This window comes from Phaethon lepturus, unplaced genomic scaffold (genome assembly GCF_000687285.1).
Source record: "Phaethon lepturus isolate BGI_N335 unplaced genomic scaffold, ASM68728v1 scaffold52631, whole genome shotgun sequence".
In the NCBI taxonomy this organism is placed as follows: domain Eukaryota; kingdom Metazoa; phylum Chordata; class Aves; order Phaethontiformes; family Phaethontidae; genus Phaethon; species Phaethon lepturus.
In genome coordinates this window covers 1-10,974 of record NW_010518034.1, presented here as the reverse complement: position 1 = coordinate 10,974, position 10,974 = coordinate 1, and the positions used below count along the sequence as shown (strand labels likewise).

At 35.5% G+C, this 10,974-nt stretch overlaps 1 protein-coding gene across 1 annotated transcript in view; it reads right to left on the bottom strand.

The window, feature by feature from the left end:
• Window positions 1-10,359, bottom strand: part of SPO11 (SPO11 meiotic protein covalently bound to DSB) — a gene marked incomplete at its 5' end in the record, with an annotated part of 13,709 nt that extends 3,350 nt beyond the window's left edge. Inside the window, 9 exons of the mRNA XM_010296567.1 lie at window positions 751-850; window positions 1,771-1,880; window positions 2,103-2,139; window positions 3,864-3,950; window positions 4,588-4,696; window positions 4,911-4,977; window positions 5,535-5,623; window positions 8,633-8,738; window positions 10,335-10,359. Coding sequence (XP_010294869.1) covers window positions 751-850; window positions 1,771-1,880; window positions 2,103-2,139; window positions 3,864-3,950; window positions 4,588-4,696; window positions 4,911-4,977; window positions 5,535-5,623; window positions 8,633-8,738; window positions 10,335-10,359 — 730 coding nt within the window. The remainder of the gene's footprint in view (window positions 1-750; window positions 851-1,770; window positions 1,881-2,102; window positions 2,140-3,863; window positions 3,951-4,587; window positions 4,697-4,910; window positions 4,978-5,534; window positions 5,624-8,632; window positions 8,739-10,334) is intronic.
• Window positions 10,360-10,974: the final 615 nt, after the last annotated feature.

The window sequence follows — 10,974 nt, the reverse complement described above, 5'->3', positions numbered from 1 at the left end:
CCTGCTGGCATCACACTTGTAGTTTCTAGCTTTCACCACTATTGTAATGTAAACTATTGACATGAGTGCCGAATTAGTAACATAAGTGTATGTGAACTATCTTAAAACCAATAGAAGACTCACTTTGCTCAAATATACTATTTTCTTCATGTCTGTCTGGCCTAAGGATAACGTAGTTAAAAATTTTTCTTTATACAAAACTGTGCATTTACAAAAGTTCCTGGTATTTCCTTTTATTTTACAAAAGGAACAGTATAGCAAACAGCTGGAATTCTTGACAGAGCAACATTTTCAATGGTATTTAACTCTGTAAAGATACAGCTAGGACCTCCTGAGACTTTTAGAAATGGTCAAGTGCCTAAAATCAGTGGAATCATGCAATGGATCATAAAATCCCATTATCCTTATATTCATTTTTAGGCCCACAGGTACTTTCAAAATCTAGCTCTATTCTGAGCTACGAATTCTATATATTTTTTTTTTCTTTTTCAGGTACAAGATAAGATTCTTACTAATACCTCAAAGCACAACAAATCATCACAGAGGGTAAGGGTATATTCAGTGGAGATATAAAGCCAGTACTGATGCTTCACAAACTCCTTCCATACTCCTAGATATATTCTGCATAGATCAGGAACCCTCTGAATGTGTGGGATCTCTGTGCTCTGAGCACCTTCGCATACAAGTGAGAAAAGACATTCTAAATACATTTTGCTTTCCTTTTATGTAATTGAACCTCTACAAACTTACCATGTGGATCTGCATCCATAAGGGTGAAAATAGGAATCTGAAAACTATCCCACAGCTTTCTGACCAAAAGTCGTGTATTAAGATCTGGTACGCCTCTTCCCTAAGGAAATAAAATAAAAGCAGACAGTTTTAAATTAATTAAAACAGCATCTAGCTACATATGTGTTTACATTTGTCATTTAAAGGCAAACAAGCAAACAAAATGCTGGCAGAAATATTTCTCCAGCAGCTATTTTGCAGGGAAAATTGTATGCTCCTATTTGGCTTGCTAGGGAGGGAAGGAGGAATGGGCTGGGGAGCAGCACAGCAGATGTCCTGCATTACAGGCACTGTCGAGGTATCATACATTCCTCTACTTAAGGAGTTAATTTGTAAGGTCTGGGAGTTGATGTATAGATGTACCCTGGTATCTGTATAAGCTGGTGTAAGAAGGCCAGTTTTTTCTTCTCAAAAATATTTATGGCACTAATGAAAGAATATAAAACAAGTTCTTGCTATGACTGGCTACAACTGGACAGTATGCAGCACAGTATAAATGCTTATCTCTCTTAGGTATGGGGATATGTTTTTTCCTCACTGAGGGCCAGATTTGTCCCAGAACAAGTAGGCACATGTATTCCATTTACACATTCCTATTAATTCTCCAGGCTCCATAGCTTTTTCAGTACAATCCAAAATCAACCAACAGGGTTTCATTTGGGTTTGCTAAAGCTAGGATCTTGCAGGAGAAAAGGTTACTCAGCAGTTAAGCCTTTCTGAGACTGAGTGCAGCAGCTACTTTGCAGTGGTACATGAAGCTGATAAGCTACCACGCTCTGAGGAGATGTTTGGAGGAAATAAGTCTTTAGAATGTGTATTTTGCATTTCCATGAGGATAATAAAATTTTAAAAAATATTGTTAGACATGTTTCATATTAATTATATTATGGTCCTTGGACCAAATTTGAGCACCACTACAATGCTAAAGTATTATTTAAATTCTTACGTCTAGCTAGATGGTATGAAATATAAAATGCATACCGTAATCATTATACATGGGGTCAATTTATTGCAGAAGTCATCATCCAGGAGTCTCTGAAAAGTTGCATCTTTTTCTACAATTAACATAAATTTGGCATGTGAGATTAAATCTTTTCTGTTAAGGCTAGCTGCATGTAAAGTGATCCATCACACCAATCAATTAAAACTAAATGCTCTAAAATACCTGTTCTGGAGCCAAAAGCCATGTTCATGACTCAATTTCAGAGCCAGCAAGCAAAGAAAAAATTACCAGAACATTGTTTAACTTGGAATATTCTTTGTTTTTACTTTATTTTTTCACTCTACAACAAGGATTCTTGCTCAAAGGATACTTTTAATTCCTTGAACATTAGATGGCACAGTGACTGCCTAAAACAACAAAAATGAGATTAATCATTTTAAATAGAGAAAATGATATATTTTAAAATAACAATATTAGGTAATGAAGGACACAATTACATCCTGAGACAACCATTCATCTTCTATATATGAGATCAGTCTCGACATTTTCACCTCTTTATAAGCGTATTCAACCATTCATATCCTGCTCTATTGTATGGTTGTGTAGGAGTCCTCCTGTTAAGACAAGACGCTTTTCAAAAGTGTTAGCACTACTGTCACAGAAGATTGTTCATCATATGGGCATTACAGAGATAGCAATGTCCTGATTACTTTTTTAGCTGTCTTAGCCAGAAAAAAGTCAGCTTGGTGTGAAGACTGTGAATTTAATACAAGCTTAAAACATTTAAGTATTCTTTTTGGAAGACCATTGAATCCTTTCTTTTATTAACCTATAACCTGATTTTATAACTATTTTGGAGCAACAATTTTAAGACATAGTAATGTTTACTTTACATCTCTTATTAAGATTGGCTCAGTCTGGCAAGCATATGGATGAGAAAACAGGAACTGGAGGAAGAACTTGGCAAAAGAGTATGTATATATTGAAGTGTGTGGTCTGTTTTTACTTCTGACTGCTAAATCACCTCCGGTGCCAGGGTGGAACAACTCAACAAATAAAAATACAAAGAGCTGTAGAAGAGCATTAATAACAGGGGTCTTTACGCTCTGCTTAAAAACCAAGTATAGTAGGCAGCTTAAGGTTATCTTTCCATTTTGAAATTACTGACTTAGGCTTATAATGAACACATTTTTCAGGAAATCATGACAACAGGCAGCAAGTCTGAGTTCTGTTCCTGCTTTCATATTCTGCATGGCTATAGGAAATCTTTTAGGACTAGGTCTGTTGAATCTCATCTCCTCAAACCACTTTTGGCTCTTGACTCTTATGAAACCATAGTTATAAACTTCTCTCTAGCTCAGTGCCACCTTTGATCAAATTAGTTGACAAATACAAGCCCTTCTAATGTCTGTAATTCCTGTATAAGTGATAATCCTGAGACCAAACAGCCTGACATACCTTTGGTTATACAGTGCTCGACACATGCAGACAATATCAACTCTTTGTTAAGTTAAGAGTTAAACCTCTGTAAATGTGAACATAATTTGGGTCCAGAAAGAGACTTCTAGTTATAGAGGCTCAGTTCAATCTCTCATCTGTGCTGTTGCTGCTAGAGGAGTCTACCCAGTGTGGTGGAAGCAGCTCATTGCGGACCATGTGAGTATGTTAACTCATGCTGTAAGACTTGTTTTCTTACTCTGCCAGAAGTCAATCTATTGTAACAGAAACAAAGTACGTTCAGGGTGCTCAGGATTCTTTAATTCTGAGCACTTATTTGGCAGAACATTGTAATACAAAGCGTAAGGTGCGCAAGATGTACACCTTCCTCTGCAAGGCCTCTGTGGTAGAAGGTAGTGCCTAAAAACCATATCCAAAGGATATATTCCTGGTGAGTGTATAGCTGAGCTTCAGAATTGCCATCAGTTGAGCACTACTTTTTATATCTCTTTTTTCACCCAGGTTGTAATGTCTCAATTTGCCACAAGCACAGTCTGTATAATAAATATAACTCAGTATAGTTATATAACTCAATATATATATAACTCAATAGCTCAGTAACCAGAGCTACAAGTGCAGGATATCATGTAAAGGTAGATGCTATGAATTACTGCTACTGTTTTATAATACATACTGTTGCACTGCAGGTACAATTCACTTTTGTACCATCTTCCTCAGTGTAACTTAAATCACCAGCAACAAAACCTTTAGTTGTAGACAGCTGAAAAAAATAGTAAATTCTATACAGTAAATTGGCAATTACATGCTGTTACGTTACTATATTGCACAAGCAAAACAAGAAACTTCTGAAAACAGTTCTGACCAGTAATAAGCAGTTATTGACCACCATCAACCTTTTAAACACTAAGCAATGTTGTTGTCATCAGGGATATAAAGGCATACTTACAATAAATAATGTTAATTGCATTTATAGATACAAAGGAATTCTTGTAAGGCATGAGATACAAGTAAATTTGAGAGGTTGTTACATCTCTGACTTACTTTAAATTTTCATTTAACCCCCAAGTTAGCAAATCATTTGAGTACAAATTGCTAAACAGATGTCTTGCACTATGAAGTTTAAGCACTGCCTTCACTAGATAATAGCAAAAGGCCCTGTGATTTTAGCGGGCCGTTTGTCCCAAACTCTTTGGAGCAGGCAAACTCTGTGAATTTTCTCTGAAGAAAGAAACCTTTCAAGGACTATGGTAAACCATAATTAGGTTTCATTTGCACAAATTATACTTTTTATTTTTACTTCCTCTTTCTTACTGATAACTTTTCTTTGTATTTCAGCTTCCAGTTCATTCTATATGATTTGGAAATAATGATAAAAACATTCATAATTGGACACTTACTATATGTAGACTTCTCCGAGGTATCCTTAGCATGCAAGAAATGTCATTGATTATATTGTCCACAACACTTTGGCTGCCAAACAGTAGTGTGTCTGAATAATATATATCTCTATCAAGACAAAAATATTGTATTTGTAATTATAATACTGAAACAGCTGTAGGATCGTTAGAATCTTACAGATGGCATGGATAATCACAGCAACCTAAAGCATTTTAGGTACAGGAATCCATTATCCTACAGGTTTGCATCCTACAGGCTGTTTTTCACAATAACGTTCTTAAAATACAACTTTATTTGAAATCACAGAAAGGTAGTATGTTACCTTTTAGTTGCATAAGTATTGCTCTGCACCATCTTGTAGATCATAGATAATATTTTGAGCATCAGAGCTGAAAAGATATATTTTTTAAAATATTTTATCCATTTTCAGAAATTCATATACAATAATTTGTCTTTATATTGACCCATATTTGTGTTTCATAAAATAAAACTTTTAAACGTACGTTTTTATGTGCTGTGAAAATACAGAGAGACTGTACTAATCAATAGACACAATAATTTCTAGCATATTCGTTAAGTGAGGAAATGTATGCCCTGCTGTCCAGGCCAAGAAATTAAATGACTGAGTTAGAAAAAGAAATTAGTTTATTGTCCATATTCCAAGATTCCTTTACTAGCTAGCTTTAGACCTTTTGAATGTGCCTTCAGCTGATATTCATTCAGGGAGGGTAGAAACTGTAAGAACGCTGTATTAATTTCACTGTCACTCACTATAATTTAATAGAGAAGAGAGAAGCTGAAGGGCTGGTCATAATATCAGGTTATATTAGCTATACACTTCTAAATCACAGTGCATAATTTTTTTTCATGGTTTGCTTTTTTTTTTTTTTAAACAAAGTTTTGAACTAAAATACAAGAATTCTGCTTTTGGACTTTTTTAACTTACCAAATCTTGGTGCTGATCTAGGGCAGTCACTTCTTATTTGTTTTGTAGTACAATGTGGTATCATCTGTAGACCTACAGAATCTTTAAATCTGATACGTTGCAAACAAATACAATAAAACTGTAAACTTATTAAGTATATGTGAATTGTTCTCTGCAAGGTAATTCAGACTCGGACTCCTTTCCTATAATCGAATATCTACTACTATTTTCAGACTCGGTACAGAAACAATGAACTTGGCTGCAGTTGTAGTGGCTGGAGGAAAAAGGCAGGCAGTGTCATCGTCTGCCAAAATGATCCATGCAAAACATTACTGAACTGTCCCCATCAGATCACTGGCTTCAAAGCATGAAAGTTTATCAAGAAGGTACTTCAACACTGAATTTAAGCCTAAAATACATGTTTCCAGGCAAAAGTAGAGACAAGAAAAATACTTTATACATGTTTATAACTGTTAATATATCAGCATCGATTATTATGTATCATGAAAAAAAAGGAATAACCAACACAGGAAAAAATGTGAATCATTACTGCAATACAGATAAAGTCTGACAGAGTGACTTTCTGGCACAGAATGTATGAAAAAGTGTTATTATATCATATCACAATAAATTATCTGATTTATGCCCTTAAATTACTATCAGAATAATTCAATTATATTCCATTATTACCTTTTGGAAACAAAAATGTGGTCCATCCTCTTTTTTAAACGGTTGTTTAATCTAAATGAGCGCCACCATTTTGCGTTTCACCATTTCGTGTCTGAAGGTGCACATTTCACCAAAAGAATCACTTATTTTCTTAACGACACTTCATTATTTCACTTAAAACTAATTTTAGTGCCTTATGATATGACAAGTCCTGTCTTTAAAGCATTCTTTTTCACGTCAGAGTTTTGTATGGTCTTTCGAACAGTATTGGTGGTAAAATGGCCATAATTTTGTCTAAAACCACACAATGTTTCTGAATGTCTTTGTGAGAGGTTTTGCCGCATGCATCCTTTGGGTGGCAGAGCACACCACGGCGCACGGTAATGTGAAGCGGCGGCAGGAGCAAACGGCACCGCGTAGCCCCTGCCTGCCGCTTTAAAGTATCTCTCTTGCCTTTGTGCTGCAACATCTGAAAGATATTCCTGCGTTTCGCTTGCACGCTCCCTGCACTGTGACTGCACGGCAGGAAAACGGGAATCGAAACTTTGCTGGGCTGCGCTCTGGGGTCAAACAAGGAAGGCTCCTTGCAGAGAACGGCGTGCTGGAGGACCTGGGCTGTGAGGCTCCCACGGATATTTCGTAAAATATTTCGCAAACTGGCATTAGATCGGACACCGAAGCAATTCCTCCTAGGATTGCATTTATCCAAGCAGAGTAGTTTTCTATAAAATCCGCTTTGCACTAAAGGGAAATCCTTCCCCGCCCCCCCCCCTTTTTTCTCTGGAAAGATACAGCTGGGCAATGGAAAATGATTGTACTACTTCAGGCCTGGCGTTCTCACTGATTGACATCATTCTCGGGTAAATACCTCTCTGGGCATCTACAAATGTTTACAAGCAACATTTCAAATATTAAATCCTTCTCTCATTCTACTAGTTCCTGCCCAGCAGATTCCATCTGTGTAGATTAGGTATGAAAAGGCTGCCTAAAAAAAGAAAAAAACCGACCCATTTTCTTCTATTTGTATTATATTTTGGTGTTCTGTTTTTATTTTTATTTGTCTATTTATTTTTATTTTAGTCTTCTCAAACTGCTGTATTAAAGTGGGATATAGATCATTATTCAACAGAAATGCATATCTGAGACTACACTTCTCCACCATAAATAATAGTTCAGCTTTTTGTAATGTGATTGATGAGTCTTATTTTTAACACACTGTGATGTTAACTTGTTTTAATTTGAACGTTTTCCCCGCTATGTGTTCTGACGGCAAATAACATCTCACATTTGTTTTTCTAGCCTGGAATGCCATTTCCCCGAAGATTGCCAAAAATTGCAAAACTTTGTTATAGTATTCTAATTTTACAGACATCTGAGTGAAACATTTTTGTCAAACTATCAAGACGCAAACCATAAATTCCCTGGAACATACAAGCCTTTCAGTTAACCAATTCCCTTCAGGCCCCTCAGTTTTTTTGATTGACAGAAATGTATTGTTCTCATTAAGCGAGTATTCCACCCAAGTGTTACGTGTGGAAGGTTTTCTATGCTTTCTCAACCTCAAATGTTTGTAATGTGTCCACTTACAATCACCTTTGCAATCTTACCAATCTAAATATCCTTTAACCCACTGACTTCCAAAGCTGTTAGAGGACAAGAAATAGATTCGTGTCTTCCTTTATCCTTTTACTTCTGTACCATAGCAAGCGATTAATCTCTCCGTTTCAGGTATTTTCAGTTTAAATGAGCTCCATAGAAAAATACTGTTGCACAAACAACTGCTACAAATCCTTAAAAAGGAGGACATTTGCTTTTTCTCTGATCCAGTATAGATAAGCTGGCATAAGTTCTGAAATTTAGATAATGTATTAGAAACTTGATTTGCCTTTTAGGCTGGTAATGAACTTAACTTAGAACACAACATGGAGGTAAGAAATACAACAGGAAGAGGTGAGATGCATCTTCTCTGAAGAACAAAAAAAGGATAAGTTTATCACTATCATTTTAAGAAATAAGATACCATGAGGAAAAGCAAAGAAAAAGAAAAGAGGAAGCACAGAAAAGGCATTGGAGGATGAAATTGTTAGCAATTGTTTCCAGCCTAAAACAGATTTTTTCACTCTAACACAACTTGCCATTTCTGGTTTCTATTGCATCCAGAAAATGATTGTTTATAGGACCTCCCTTTCCTTTCTAACCCCTATTACAGTAGTTTTACATTCCCCTTTATCCTATGGTCTATTACTTAATACATGATGCATGTTCATGCAGAATGGTTACTAAGCGTGACTTTTTATTTGTCCATTACTTTTTTAGAAGTCAAATTATATATTGACTTTAATACTTATAGAACTATATTTGATCGACTTTTCTGGAAGTTACATAATCACATTTATATTCATGGCATTTATATTGATCTAAGGCAGGACTTTAAAATATATAATACTTACTCTATATTCCTCCAATCTGATCTGTTAGCCAGTGTGAGAACAGGTGCTTTTTTTTGGGCCAAGCTTTCAAGTACATCTTGAATAACATTTTCTATTGCTTCAAGAACTTCAGAACTGAAACAAAGAAAATTAATTATACAGTTCATATGATAATACCTAGTTCTACTTTGAGTTTTGATCATCTATCTCCACTCCTACAAAAATCATGTAATTCAAAACGGCATCAAGGATATAGTTGTTTCAAAAATGTGGAGGAGCTCTTTTGTTTTTTAATTTTGTTTTGCTGAGTTTCCCTAAAATCTTTGACTTCCCATTCCAGATGCATGACTGAGGAGAAAATTAAAAGTACATTTCTATTCAATCCTGAAACCATAAAATTTTTCACCATCTGAACTTTTAGACCAACTGGCTGGTTTGTGACTAATGATTAATGTTTTACTATAAATGATGTAATATTGGCTTTGGCTATGATTTGGGCTAAATTGTTTTTAAATGCTGTAAATTTAAAAAATGTTCAAGAGTACAAATACTTCCTGTTGTACTGTTGTACATTAACCTTTTGGTCTGCTGCCCTGAAAAAACTGTTAAGGGTTTTAATTATATGAAGGCTTAGTCTCAACAGATGCACTAGGTAAAGAATAAAATTTGTATCTTTCACCTAAAAAGCCAAAGTCACCTTGCAGCAGATTGCTTAAAGCAAAAATGTAGGCTGGTCTGAGTGTTATGACAGATGCTTTTTATTTTCATAAGCAATCTGACTCCGACATTTCAGCTGTCCTCAAAATTACAAGTGTACTATATACCATCATAAGTTTAGGTAGGAATTAAAAAAATAGACAAAACTTCTTTTAGCTCAAAGTTTTATCAGCAAAGTCCAATTTTGCCATTAAGTAATATACTAGGAAAAGATGAGTCAACACCAGTGCACACTGCACAAAATGAATTATCCCACTGTTACAAAACCAGCAAGAATTACTTTTAAAACCTAGCCCTGAGTTTCCTTAAACAATAATGAAGTGTCATTAAAGCTCTCTTCCATCAGCTGAATATGCTTCTTCCATTTTGTATCTCAGCTTCCACTTACTCTTCATTCTGCTGAAACTAGATTATAATTTTTTGAAAGCAATTTCTGGAAACTATTAACCTTTTATTTTAAAATGTTATTCGTAACAGTATCTGTATTAAAAAACCCTACTAGTATTACTAACATTTTTGTCCAATAATATTAAACTGTTCAAAAAATACAATGCAAGATTTTTTCTGTTTTTCAGATGAATAACCTTGGACACAAACACACTAATGGCTTTCCAAAGGTGAAATACTGGAGCATTTGCAGTGCAGATAATACAAGAAGGCCTGGTCATGCAGCCAATATGTAAATTCAGTTTCTACTGTATGATAGCTTCCTAATCAAGTCCAAGATTCCTTAACTTTCAGACTCATAGTCTCTTCCTCCAAATTAGAATCTCACTGCCATATCCAAACCAGAAATTCTATTAAGCACAGAGGAAATGTTTGGTTGGCGAGCTAAATGTGTAATGGAGCCAACGGTAAGAGTAGAATAGGTAAGCAAAGCTGACTGTGGTGCAGACATCCAACATAACAAAAACTAGAGTGTTCAAGACAATAAAAATATGTATGTGTATATAAATAAAAATAAATAATATAATAAAAATATATGTATGACTCATGGTGGAGTCACCATCACTGGAAGCGTTCAAAAAGCGTGTGGATGTGGCGCTTCAGGACATGGTTGAGGGGACATGGTGGTGTTGGGTTAACGGTTGGACTTGATGATCTCGAAGGTCCCCTCCAACCTTAATGATTCTGTGATCCTGTGAACAGATAGGTAGACAGGAAATCTGAACCATGTCATGCTTTGATACTCATAAATATTTTACTTCCTAATTTGATTCTGTCCACTCTGTCTTAATATTCCAGATGTACTTCAAAGTATGCTGCAGAATTTTTAAGTCCAGTTTTCTGTTCCAATGCCAGTTTCCCCGTTTATTGGCCAACAGAAGTTGTAAATATGGCAAAATAGGAGGAAGAGGACAGCAATTCTCCGTGTAACCCCTGCTGATATTCTGTCTCCTTTTGCAGAGGCTAACTGAATTTAGTAAGCAAATATACAATACTGGCCAAGTATGCCTGCTTAAAATTCACTGTGCTTTAGTTAGCAGTGAGATCTGAGCAGAGAAGCAGTAGGCACTGTATATCTCACAGGGTCTGCCTGATCATTCCTAACAGGTTACAGCGTGAGGAGGTACTTGTTTCCATATAGCACAAGAAATGACCTTCAACATTAATAGCACAAAAATATATAATATATAATATTATAT